Source organism: Lepidochelys kempii, chromosome 1 (genome assembly GCF_965140265.1).
Source record: "Lepidochelys kempii isolate rLepKem1 chromosome 1, rLepKem1.hap2, whole genome shotgun sequence".
NCBI lineage: Eukaryota > Metazoa > Chordata > Testudines > Cheloniidae > Lepidochelys > Lepidochelys kempii.
Genome location: NC_133256.1, coordinates 246,920,532 through 246,934,338, shown reverse-complemented (window position 1 = coordinate 246,934,338; position 13,807 = coordinate 246,920,532). Strand labels below are relative to the sequence as shown.

The 13,807-nt window shown below is 42.1% G+C and overlaps 1 protein-coding gene across 2 annotated transcripts in view; it reads left to right on the top strand.

Annotated features, from left to right (window-relative positions):
* TMEM178B (transmembrane protein 178B) overlaps window positions 1–13,326 on the top strand; it is a 329,107-nt gene extending 315,781 nt beyond the window's left edge. For both annotated transcript variants that reach the window (XM_073322275.1, XM_073322269.1), the window contains one exon: window positions 10,729–13,326. In XM_073322275.1, coding sequence (XP_073178376.1) covers window positions 10,729–10,979 — 251 coding nt within the window. In that variant the 3' untranslated portion in view covers window positions 10,980–13,326. The remainder of the gene's footprint in view (window positions 1–10,728) is intronic.
* The last annotated feature ends 481 nt before the right edge of the window (window positions 13,327–13,807 follow it).

Here is a 13,807-nt window from a genome sequence, read left to right as displayed (position 1 = left end):
TCAGCTCAAATTAATTGAGAACCCATAATGGGGTTTCTGCCAGTGCTGCAATTTGGCATCAATCTAGCAGCCTGGTTATATGGCAGATTTGAGATGTGATGGAACGGGAGGCATATGAGTCAGATACTGGACAAACTTGCAGCAGGATAAACAGTCTGGGAGATCAGACCTGCAGTGATGGAAGGAGTTATTTCCACAAAAAGTTACTTAATTATGACATGAATTACCTCTACCTATATTACCCCCACACCACTAAAGGGCCATGCTAATACTGGCTCCGTTTTTTTTTTTTTACTCTGGTTATGTGCTTGCAGGGTTGCAAGACATCATGTAGGCCTCATGGGTGTAGTCAGTCATGATATTACTGCTGGGCTATCTTGAGGTGAGATTGCCACGGTCATCACCTTGTCCACAGTGTTCAACGTTAGTCACTGAGCAACTCCCATGCTTTGAGCATCCCCTGTTATATTCTTTTTTGGAGTCCATCTCATCAAAACACAGTGCGACTGTAGCTTCTGAAGAAATAATGCAAGACAGGATGTGCAGTGACAGTGTCACTCCTTTCTTGTGTGCAGAACACATGGGAAGGTGTGCACTTATTGTGTTGGGCAAATCTTGGATGCAGAGATACTTGATAAGGTGCACTGTATACGCACCATTGGTGCAATCATACGCAACATGGTGCACTGCAGTTGTAGAGTCCTGTGCTCAAATCTTGGGTGTCATTATATACAACAATTTGGAGTTACTGTGTCATATCTATGTGCCATAGGAGCAGTAATACACAAAGGGCCAACTCCTTACCTGGTGTAATTAGGTGTAGCTCAATTAAATGCATTGATTTACGCAAGCTGAGGATCTGGCTTAGCAGGGTGTACAGTTATGGTTACAGGATACACGTTCCCCAGGTGTACACTACATCTTGTGTATTTACAATTCAGTACACATGCAGTGCTGCTGAAATAATACACAACAGGATGCATGGTTACCGCGGTTTACTATGCGGGCCTCCAGTATGCTGTGATACATGAGGCCAAAGGCCAAATGCAAGAAGCACCCAACCAGCAGATATATGACACGATAACAGCATTACTATACACCCTGCTGTTTATTGTGGTTCTTAGTTTTTAAAAAGTGTATTAAATTCCAACCCATGTAGGTTTATGGTCTCATAATGACACAGCATGGGAACCCTGTCAGCCAATCAGATATCTCCTTCCACCCAAGCCTTTTTATAAGGGCAAATTTAAAGTAAATCCTTTGCATTCTGCAACCTGTCTGTTAGCTGACGATGATGCGACAGTGTATAATTAAACAATAATTTATATTCTGTGCAAGTGTGCACAGAGCAATAAAGTGCTCTCAAGAGCCGTGTGCCGCTGAGGCATTCAGTCCATGTCCAGAAGGAGTTTACTGCAAAGCTGCTCCCTCACAACGGAGTTTGTCACCACGGAGCTAGGAGCACTATTGTTTTATTCTTTAATAATTTCAGGATTGTGATATAATTTAACTAGTTAATGGGACATCTACCTCAGGATCAGACCTCATTTTGTTATTTATTTGTTTCATGTACCTGGAACAAAAAAACTTGTAGGGTAGAGAGAGGCTGAAAATGATGCAGCTTCTGTTGTGATGTGGGTTTTTTCATCCAGCTCTATAATAAAAGATCAGATGACTACCACAAGACTAGCACACTCTCCAAAGAAATTAATAACCACAAATAACAACCAATAGCAACAACATCCAGATACAGATCTGCAGAAACACTTTAAAAAACGAAACTCACATTTCAGTGAGAATTGCCTGGGTTAAATAAAGGGACGCTATCATCTTCTAAATCAGACTTCTGTGGGGCTGTTCTTACCTACTAGAGTTGCAAAGTAACACCTGAGGCTCTTATAACTGTAAGAGATCAGAGAGGGAAAAAAATCTCTATTTCCACCCCTAGTTTATTTATCTTGCACATTTGAAAGCACAGTCTGTTCATGAGTCAGTTGCTGCAGTTGTTTTTTTGGGAGGCACGGGGAAGGGGTGTGTGTCTTTCAGTCAGGCACAGAAGAGATATTTTTTAAAAACCAAGAGGAAAATGTGATTGTCAAGCCACATAACTTCTGAGGGGTCTCAGGGGCAGGCATAGTACTGGAAACTACTTGTAACTATTTTAGAAACTGACTAGCTTTCAAATCCATGGTGTCTCTTTAAGGTGAAGGAACGAATTCCACAAATATTTAGCTTTTCATCCTTTATCTAAAGCCTCAGACACAAATACTAGCCACAGGCATGTTTAAATGAAGTTGTCATTAGCAGGGTTTTGGCACAGTGGCAGCATACAAAGGTTCCTCTAGCTTTCCAGCTTAGGCTTCACACAGGTGTAGAGGGCAAGGAGTTGACGCATGGCTGGGCCACAGAGCAAATACAAGGGACTCTATAAAACTAGTTACTTGGTAATCAGAACGGAGGAATGTATGTGAGAAAGCAGAAGTGCAGGTGTGGGGCAAAACCTTAAACTGATTCAGCATGGCTACTGCTGGCAAACTGAGCTGTCTGTGTCTAAACCAGTTCAGTACAACTGGTTCACTTCCAAATGGTGCAGTTCTCTAGTGCAGACAAGGCCTAAAAGATTTCGTTGCTAAGCTAGCTGATCCATCAATGTACATGGCCACCCTGACCACTGAGGAGAGGGGGTTGTTTTTTTTGGTACAAGAGCCATGTTAGCAAATCATGCTGTAGATCGCCTAGAAGGGTTAGTCAAATGCACAATTTGGCCTGCCTGGTAATCAGATGATAACAAAACCTCCCTACCTGAACATCTCTACAGCCCTGCTTGATACAATCATGCTGAGAAATGGATGTAACTAGCTCCACACAGTACTGCTTCCAATATGGAGAGGGCAAAAGTGGACTCTCGAACCACAGTCGCAACTCATGCATGGTTTTCCTCTTCTGCAGCTCTGAATATCCTCCATGAAAACTTATCCAAGCAGGGTCCCCAGGTGCTATAGCAATTATTATTTATTATTGGTATTGCCATAGCACCGAGAGGCTCTAACTGAGATGAAGGGTCCCATTGTGCTACGCATTGTGTATAACAAAAGTATCGTCCCTGTCCTAAAAAGCCTAGAGTCTACATATAAGATGAGAGATGTATGTAATAGCCCGGTCAACTTGCCCTTGTTGGCTGTTGTATTTGTATCCACACCCTGGGCCTGCATGCTTTTAAACTTCCTTTGGTTTGGTGAGGCTCTGGCCTCTCTGACATACTTCCTGGGTGCAGTTTCTCTTTTGGGTACCTGGAAGTGGGACCTCATGGCCCCGCTGCTGTAGGCCCCCAGAACCAGTTCTGAACCCCCCACCCCCAAGACATCGCAGTGGCTTAAGCCCACCTTTCTCAGAACACGGGCTTTGTAGATTCTCTAGTTTATAATTTACCCCTTCTGGGACATGTGATCCTTGAAGCAAATAGGCATAGACATTGCAAAGGGTTTCTAAAAAGCGATCACTCTTTCCTTTAGACGCACAAGAGATATACAGATCTATGCAAAATAAGAAACACCTGTGTGTGATTCCCTGCCTCAGTTTACTCACCACTCAAGTGTTCTCTGGGATTTGATCCGGATTCTGGGACTTCTGTTCTTCAATACATGCTTCTTTTCCTGTTCTGGTTGGTGAGAGACAGCTACTCTGAGCAGACCTAGTCCTTTTATAGACTTCCAGACTCCTTTGTTAGGTCAGCCTTAAGCCCCTGGTCAGGTGATTGACTGCCTGGTTACCAGCCCACCTGAGTAGACTGGATCTTCTGAGTGCCTGACAGCTCCCTGTCTCTATTTGAATGGAAGACCATGGAGGTTTAACAACCCTCCATTGTTAGCCCCGTGTCTCCACCCTTTGGAATTTCACACCAAGATGGAGGTAAAAAGACAGCAGAGAAGGCACAGACCAGTCTTACAGTCATCATGGAGTTTATAGTTTGATATAGATAGGTACAGAGGGTTCATAATATCAAACAGAATTAATAAATAATAATAGATAATAATAAATAATATAGATTCCCCAGATTGGCCTCGTCAAGATTAACAGAGCAGTGGTACGTCACAAGTACTCCCGGTGAGTTCTTACACTCCTCTTTTTCAAGATAGAGCTTCTGTTATTACCTTTTATTGATTTAATAGCTAGACAAACACAATTAATGTGTAGTAACAGGCATTGAACCTCTCCCCATTATCAGGGCAACCATTTTCAAAACCAGATTGAAAGGAAGTAGCTACTGGATGTCAAACAAAGCAACTTCTGTGATGTAGACACAGCCTTAGTTGAGGCTTGCTGTCTTGCCTGACAGAAGCATTTCCCAATGAAATGTTATTTTTCCTTTATCAGAAATATTGTTGTGGCTTTATCTCATTCACTAGTGTTTCATTTGGGATGATCCCACCTCCCCTCACAAATCTCAGCCTGGATTTCTCTGCCCCCATCAAACAGAATTCAGTTTATTCCACTCCTGTCAGCTGTGCTGGAGAAGTCAGTTTTTCTCCCCCCAGTCCCGCTTGGATGCCAACGCATCCCTGGCGCACTGTTATTACTGCCTGTCATTCATATTCTATCCGCCAATTCCATGGAGGGGAGATTTAAACCTCAGCCCATCTGCATTCAGTTCTGATTGGATGATTATCCCAAAGCTGCAGAAAGTGTTTTTGATAAACAAATAAAAATTCTATATTGCCACTGCTGTCCTGGGACGCTGACTCATTAGTAAACATGGAAGGGAAGTACATGACTGATTCCAAGAACCTATCAGGGAAATTCTTTAGGATTTAATTTTTTGCGGGGAAGAGACTGTTACAATGAATTGTTCATGAAATGTGACAGTCCTGGAGGCTCTGAAGTCCTGTGTCTGTAGCGTAGGTACAGTATCATGGGCAACAGTAGTCTACTTTCCCCTCACACTGGCCCAGCAATATGTCTAACCCTGACTTGGAGAGACCACTTCTTGGGGTAGTTCAATCTCCATGCCCATTCAGTCCAACGATGGTGCCAATCAGGAGGGTGGTTTTATGTCATATGGGCATCTGTTCAGGTATTGGACAGCAGGCCCCAACTCATTTTGCACTGGTCCCCAAACAACCCAAAACACACCAACATTCAGTTATTATCAGTAGCCCTGGTACCTCTTACATCATGAGGCCTGATTAACGGTAAGTGGGGCCATCCGAGTTCTGACAGTTGAATCTGAACAGCGTGTGGGATTCACACACTGGACATAAAATTTTCTCGAGCCAGCATGATTCAGCATTTTTTGTGCCTTGGTAAGTTACAATAAATAGTGAGATAATGGCATGTCATTGATGGATGCTGGTAAATTGGTGTTTAAAATATTGTACATGACATCTTACGTAACCCAGGACAGTGGAGGGGTATGGAGCCAGGCACCAGCAAATTGTTGTGCATACTACTGATTATTTATTAGCTCAGTAAAAACACAGAGTTTGATCCAGGGACAGAAACAGCATTTTTAATGAGTTTCACATTCATGGCTGGTTTTACTTTCCATTGTTTGTAACTTTCTCCTCATTAGTATTTGTTACGTGGTGGTGTTTAGACCAAGATCCAAGCCCCATTGTTGTGGGCACTGTACAAATACAGTCCTTGCCCTGAAGAGTTTGCCATTGAGATAGATGAGACGAAATGTAGGAGAAGGGGAGTACTTCCTTCCTTTTCGTATTTAGCAACCACATGGTTTCAAACTGGCAATCCAGATTTTCCCTGATACCTCCTCTCACAATCTTATGTTTCTAATGGAGCTGAAATGATCACATTCCTTTCAGCAAAGAAGGGACTCTTTTGCCATTTTCTAACCACAGCCCTTTGAAACAAGCCACAGAGCTTAGTTTATAGCTCTGTAGCTCTACCGTGCACCTTCCTCCCATCACAGTATAACAGCGAGGACGGCCTGCCACACAGGGACTACTGCACTCCTACCCATACAGCCTCATATTAGGAGGATAATCCATTTAACAAGGGAGGATGTGGGGGAAGGGACTGGGATTTCTCATCAAACAAGTGGGTTGATTTCAGAATAAAGACGAGAGGATCACCTGCTGACTTCTGGGAAGGAGGCCCTCCAGTGCCCTGCATCTCCTGCTGTTGATTTTCAGATGGTGTGACACTTCTCTAAAGATGACCCCAGAGCCTGGGGTGTGTCTGTAAGATATTTGGAAAGATCTGGAGCATTTAATCTGGGGTGATTCTTAGGTATTTACCCTCTGGGACAGGGATTGTCTCTTCATCTGTGTCTGTACAGCACCCTGCACAATGGGGACCTGATCCTAATTGGGACCATAAAATGTTTATTATTCAGGAATGTCTGGTCGCCATGTATAGAATTTGGCCAGAGAGACAAAGTTCCCCTCAACGGCCCCTTTGTTAGAGGGGAAAATGAGGGCTAACATCAATGTATTTTCCTCCTCCCACTGAGGTGAAAAATCAGATTCCTCCCATTCTCCGTTCTATGCCTCTGCCAGGAACTTTCTGGGCCAAAGGACACCATCAGTGCATTAGAGGAGTGAGTCTGACAGGCTGCCAGCAAGGTTGGCTTACCACACTACAGGGGACCTTCTGTCATGGGCGGCAGTGCAGACTGAATGGCCAGAGTTCTGAAGGCGTTTGCTGGCAGCTGGCTTTGTGGGTTTGTCTAGAGAGAAGTCAAGCCAGTGTGTATCATGCTGATATATAGTTTCAGATACATCAGGGAGAGGGAGAGGAAATACATGGGACCAGGGTCATGTGTGTGGGAGGCAGGGAGATAAAACCAACAGCAGCAGAAATATATGGAGGCTCTTGGTCTCTGTTTGTTGGTCTTCATTTATCCTCAGAACAGGGACAGGTTCAGAGCATCTCTTCCTTTCAAGAGGGCTGTGAAACCTTTAACTCCAAAGAGCCCAATGCCCACTTACAGTAAGGTTCTGGCAGCAGGTACACTCCCAGAGTGATGTAAAATAGCCTCGGTGCAAGTGAGAATCAGGCCCAAAAAAGTGTCGGAGTAGGGGACCAGTTTTGATCACTCTTTGTGTGTACCTTCATGCCAAAGGAAAACATTCAGAGTTGTGGTCACAGCACTCCACTCTGTTTGTACGACACTGGCCAGAGCGTTCTGTGCTGTGCAGCACAGGATGGGTTAATGGCTAGCATGCCCAGGCATTTGCATGAAGAAAATGTGAGCCAGAACTAAGGTCACGCAGGAGGTCAGTGGCGGAGATGGAATTTACATGGAGATCCTAGATTTGTTTTGCTGTAGCCTCTAAAAAAGGATTTTGGCATACTGGCATGTCCCTGTGTGCCAAGGATGTCCTTTGGTATGTGTTCTCCCCAACACCTTGTCTGGTTGGCTTCAGCCATTCCGGAAATATTCTACTCTAGCATAATTCCACTCATGCCCACAGAACGGAGTGTGTACAATTCACTGCTTAGCTGCAACTAGCAATGGTAAAGAAGAGGAAGAAAAAGAGGCAAAAGCAAGAAGGAGAGAGAAGAGGAGTAGTAAGAGAAGAATGTGGAAAAAGAGAGAGAGAGAAGGAATATAATAATAACATGGCCCTGACTGTGTTAGGGGGGAAGGAGGAAAATTAGACCATTGGCTCTACTGTGATTTTGGCTATCATCTCTAGGGAGAGGTGATCAGATTCTGTGGTAGAATTATAGGATAGAAAGGACATTGAGAGGTCAACTAGTCCAGGCCCCTGCACTCAAGGCAGGACTAAGTATTACCTAGAGCATCCCTGACAGATGTTTGTCCAACCTGCTCTTAAAAATCTCCAATGATGGAGATTCCACAACCTTCCTAGGCAATTTATTCCACTGCTTAACCATGCTGACAGGAAGTTTTTCCTAATGTTCAACCTAAATCTCCCTTGCTGCAGTGTAAGACCATTGCTTCTTGTCCTATCCTCAGAGGTTAAGGAGAACAATTTTTCTCCCTCCTCCTTTTAACAACCTTTTATGTACTTGAAAATTGTTATCCTGTCCCCTCTCAGTCTTCTCTTCTCCAGACTAAACAAACCCAGGTTTTTCAGTCTTCCTTCATAGGTCATGTTTTCTAGACCTTTAATCATTTTTGTTGCTCTTCTCTGGACTTTCTCCAATTTGTCCACATCTTTCCTGAAATGTGGCGCCCAGAACTAGACACAATACTCCAGTTGAGGCCTAATCAGTGCAGAGTAGAGCGGAAGAATTACTTCTCGTTTCTTGCTTACAACACTCCTGCTAATACATCCCAGAATTATGTTCACATTTTTTGAAACAGTGTTACACTGTTGACTCATATTTAGCTTGTGGTACACTCTGACTTCCCACAATACTTTCCCTTTCCACAATACTCCCTTTCCACAATACTCGTTCCTAGGCAGTCATTTCCAATTTTGTATGTGTGCAAGTGATTGTTCCTTCCTAAGTGGAATACTTTGCATTTATCCTTATTGAATTTCATCCTATTTACTTCAGACCATTTCTCCAGTTTGTCCAGATCATTTTGAATTATAATCCTATCCTTCAAAGCTCTCCCAACTTGGTATCGTCCACAAACTTTGTAAGTGTACTCTCTATGCCATTATTTAAATCATTGATGAAGATATTGAACAGAATTGGCCCCAGAACTGATCCCTGCAGGACCTCACTTAATATGCCCTTCCAGCATGACTGTGAACCACTGATAAATTCTTTCTGGGAACGGTTTTCAAAACAGTTTTGCACCCACCTTATAGTAGCTCCATCTAGGTTGCATTTCCATAGTTTGTTTATGAGAAGGTCATACAAGACAGTTTCAAAAGCCTCACTAAAGTCAAGATATACCATATCTACCACTTCCCCCCTATCTACAAGGCTTGTTACCCAGTCAAAGAAAGCTATCATATTGACTTGACAAGATTTGTTCTTGACAAATTCATGCTGACTGTTATTTATCACTTTATTATCTTCTAGATGTTTGCAAATTGATTGCTTAATTATTTGCTCCATTATCTTTCCGGGTACAGAAGTTAAGCTGACTGGTTTGTAATTCCCTGGGTTGTCCTTATTTCCCTTTTTATAGATTGGCACTATATTTGCCCTTTCCTGGTCTTCTGGAATCTTTCCCACCTTCCATGACTGTTCAAAGATAATTGCTAATGGCTCCGATATCTCCTCAGTCAATTCCTGAGTATTCTAGGATGCATTTCATTAGGTCCTGGTGACTTGAAGACACCTAATTTGTCTAAGTAATTTTTAACTTGTTCTTTCCCTATTTTAGCCTCTGATCCTACTTCATTTTCACTGGCATTCACTATGTTAGACCAATTACTACCAACCTTCTTGCTGAAAACCAAAACAAAGAAGTCATTAAGCACCTCTGCCATTTCCACATAGTTGTTTTTTCCCCCTCATTGAGCAATGGGCCTACCCTGCCCTTGGTCTTCCTCTTGCATCTAATATATTTGTAGAATGTTTTTGTTACCCTTTATATCTCTAGCTAGTTTGATCTCGTTTTGTGCCTTGGTGATACATTATAAGAACACACTATAGACAGGTGGTTCACTCCTGTGAAATTTGAAGAGGTCTGTATTTAATTTGGTGAAGTTGGGGGGTGGGATCGAAGAGGAAAATCAAGCTCATAAAGGGAGAGTAGCTCAACGAAACCTCAACTAAAATGGGACTCATGTCTTTCCATGATACTTATTATCTGCCAGAATTACACACACAAGCTTCTCATGGTGCAAGTAAGTACTCTTATCCTCTTTTGCAGATGGAAAACTGAGGCAGCAAGTTTCAGGGCTTATCTACACTTGAAGTGTTACAGCAGCATATCTGGAGCACTGCAGCTGCACCACTGTAGCGCTTCAGTGTAGATATTAACTATGCCGATGGGAACTCCCATAGAGGTGGTAACTAGGTCAACAGAAGAATTCTTCCATTGACTTAGTGCTGTCTACACTGGGGGTTAGGTCAGCTTAACTACGACACTTGGGGGTGTGGATTTTTCACACCCCTGAGTAATGTAGCAAGGTTGACCTAACATTTTAGTGTAGACCAGGCCTCCGTGACTTCCCCAGTATTACAGAGGAAGGCAGAGTCCAGGCTAGAGCAGCAAGGAGGACGGATGTTCTGTTTTGCAAAGGATTTGGAGATTTCAAAATGTTCAGAATTGGAGTGAAAACCAAACAATTTAAAATTCTCTGCGAAGAAAAATTCCCCAAAAGTGTTATTTTAGGTGGTTCAGAATGTTTTGTTTTGAGAACATTGAGATTTTCAACTTTCAAATGATGTGTTATACTGTGTAATATATTGCAAAATTTTTAAAAAATGAAAAGTCATGTAAAATTAAAAACAAACATTTTAGTCAGAAAATGTCAAAATGGGATGGTTTGACACGGTCAGAAGTTCCCCTCCCCTTTTTTTTTTTCAAAACAAAATACCAGTGAAATTGCCTTGATTTCACAAAGCAATTTGATTTTGATGGAACAGCATATGCCAATGGAAGTTTCTGCAACCAGCTCTAGCCAGGGCCAATGCTACAGCTCAGCAGTTCCTGGCATCCAGTGTGACCATGCCTCTTTTTGTAGCAATTCCTCCAGCCCCCAGCCTTTCAGATATTACCTTATTGATCACGCTGCCTCTTTTTTAGACAGCTGGGGAATGCTGCTTTTATCATTCTAACCTTTCTTTATTTTTTCCCTCCCTCCTTCCCCCTCTCTTGTCCTTCTCCAGGTACCTTCTGCATCATTTCACTGTGCACATGCGTGGCTGGAATCAACTTCGAGCTCTCCCGCTATCCCCGCTACCTGTATGGACTTCCTGATGACATCAGTCATGGCTACGGCTGGTCCATGTTCTGTGCGTGGGGAGGCCTGGGCCTCACTCTTATATCTGGCTTCTTCTGCACCCTGGCCCCTTCTGTCCAACCTGTCCCCAGGACCAACTGCCCCAAATCCAGACCTGAGAATGGGACAGTGTGCTAAAATAAATAAATAACAAACAAACAAATGTGTGTGTGTGTATATATATGTATACACATACATACAGCTATATTTATCTCAAACTGATGCCAGTGCCAAGGTAGAGCTCAGTTCAACATGGCACCTGCATCTCCAGAGGACTTTCTGTTGCTTCATTCTTTCTCACAGAGATGGGAAAGCTTTTCTATAACATGGCTCTTCCATCTAACTCTTAACTTCAGTGTCATAATGTAAAGGTCAAGTGAAAATACTGTTGCATCTATCTACTGCCACCTGGGGTGGGTGGGGAAGCAGGTTATATGGAGGATGTGAAACTTGAGTCTGTACAGGACATGGGGAACCAAAAACTATCAACTGCAAGGCAAGAGGAGAATACAAGCGACAAGCAAAGAAACAAATCAACCATTTGAGTCATCTCTAGAATGTAACCTCCTCGAGGCCATTTTCAAACCCCTACCACCTTTAAAAAAAACAAACCCATCGTTATTTTTCTTCCTGCCTAAAAATAGAGGACAAAATTGACAGACCATGGGGGGGGGGGGAAAAGCATTTTCTCTTTGCCTGCCAAACTTTAAAAAAAATAAACAAATAAAATAAATATGGAACAACAAACAAACAAAGAAGAAAAAAACCATGAGGACATTTCAGTGGATGTTCTAACAATGCCGTTTTAATCTTCCAGCTGCCTTACATCCAGGCTTAACACGGAGGCTGAACTGCTAACAGAGACGCAGTGGGGGGCCTTTTGAAAATGCTGTGATACATGTGTTTATAACTCTATTTTCCCTTTTTTTAAAAAAAAAAGAAAAGAAAAGAAAAGAAAAATTTAAAAACATTGAAATGTGATCGTCTGTAATCCATCCATGCTGTGTTTGTAGCCCAAGAAAGAGGCATCAAGACTGCAGAAGTGCGAGGGAAGGCACGAGTTCTGAGACAGCCTGTCTCCTTCGCTGGAGGTTTTGTTTTTTTAACAGAACAATGGAAAATTCAGGATGGTGGATACCAGGAAAAAACCATCCAGGGAAAGGGAGGCGGGGGAGCCCTTGCAGTTGATTTTCCTGAATATTTATTTGAGTGGGATTTGTTTTATTTTCCATTTTGGAAATTAAAGACCACTGGGCAAAAGCCATTGCAGAGGAGAAAAGGGGGACAAGTTTTTGTAAGGGAGAAATAAGTGGTGCCTCTTGTTGTGTCCAGGTATGCCAAATAAGACCTTCCCACATCTTGTCATTGGAAACTGCCCCATTTCACTGGACAATCTCTTCTTTCCATTTGGGAGAACACTCTATACAGATGGAATAGAATGGGTCAGATGCAGAGAATGAAAATCCATTCCCCATGAGCTCTAGTCCTGTATGATATAGTTGTGAATCCACAATTAGAATTCTCTCTCTTTTTCTGTGTGTGTGTCTCTCTCTTTTTCCTGCTTCTGCCCTATCTGCCATCCCCTTTCTACTCTGCTCCTCTCATTGTGCAGCTCATAGATCCCAGAACAGCTAATTTAGCAGCTAAAACCCAACTGGGGAGGAATAAGTCATCCAGGGAAGCTAAATTTCACCTGAAAATCTAGTCGTTCCTGCTGTGGAAGGTGTGGCTGGCAGGAAATGCAGGAGAGAAGGCACCAATGGAGTAACTAAAGTGGAGTCAGAGGATGCTCTTACCGAATAGCCATGTGAAGGAGTGTAGAGAATCACTCCCTTGAGGCATCTACTGACAAATGTGCAGGGAGGGGAGAAGGGGTGTGAAAAAAAAGTTGTTAATTTAAGACCAATCTGTGCAACTGTTTGTTACATGAATAGTTCGTTCACATCACATGTTCTAGTTGGTCGATAGATAACAAATATCCAGGGCATCTAAACAAAAACAATTGGCAGAAGAGGCAATCCATTTGAAACAGAATTTGCTCCAGAAAAAAAAAAGGACGTGTTGTCTTCCAGGTCTACAGTGCTGGGGGGAGACAGCGTTTTGCTTACTTTTTAAAAAAAATAGTCATTCTCATACAATACGATTATAGAGACATTGTCAGTCGTTCCCTGCACGTTCTTTCCTTTCCCTTCCCATGAGTCTTTTTGTTGTTTTTGTTTTATTAATCTGGCCCAAAGAAATGAAGACTCTTGGGGGCATGTCAGAGTAGGATTGATTTGTTTATCTTTTATTCTCACTAAGCTGCTTGGTTTTTTGTTAGCTTGATTTGCTTTTTACGTATTCCACAATCAAGCAAATCCAAGCTGCCAAATGAGAGTGTTCACACTAACTGCCACCTTCTGTAGGTGAGTTTTCGTTCATTTCGCTTGCAAATGGAGCTGGTTGAAACGTTAAAAAAAAATTGAAAAGAGTTTTGTTTTCTAAATGGACCAATTTTTTGTTTTATTTTTTAATTTTTAGCAATTTTTAAAAATTAAAGTGCTTTCAAAAATCATGTTTTTTTAAATAAAACTGGTTGGTTTTCAAAATTCCTACCATATGACTAAGCTGACTAATTAACATTGGTAAAAGGGGGAAAAAATAAGAAAACAGAAAATTAAAAATAACTGAAAGCAAAAAATAATAAATGGAAAACAAAAACAACCATTGAAAAAATGGAAAGTTTTTAGAAAAAATGTTTGAAACATATTGGCATTTTTGAGAAAACCAATATTTTTGTGAAAAAATTCATTTTTTAAAAAAAGACCACATTTCATTGAAACAATTTTTGAACAAAACCTCTCCTCCACCTCTATGGTGGTTATGTTAGGAGAACCCTTATAAGCAAGTACTTATGTTTGACGTGCCTTTGGGTAGGATCAAAGTGCACAGAGAGTATCTGCTCCACTCCACCATCAGCTGTTGTG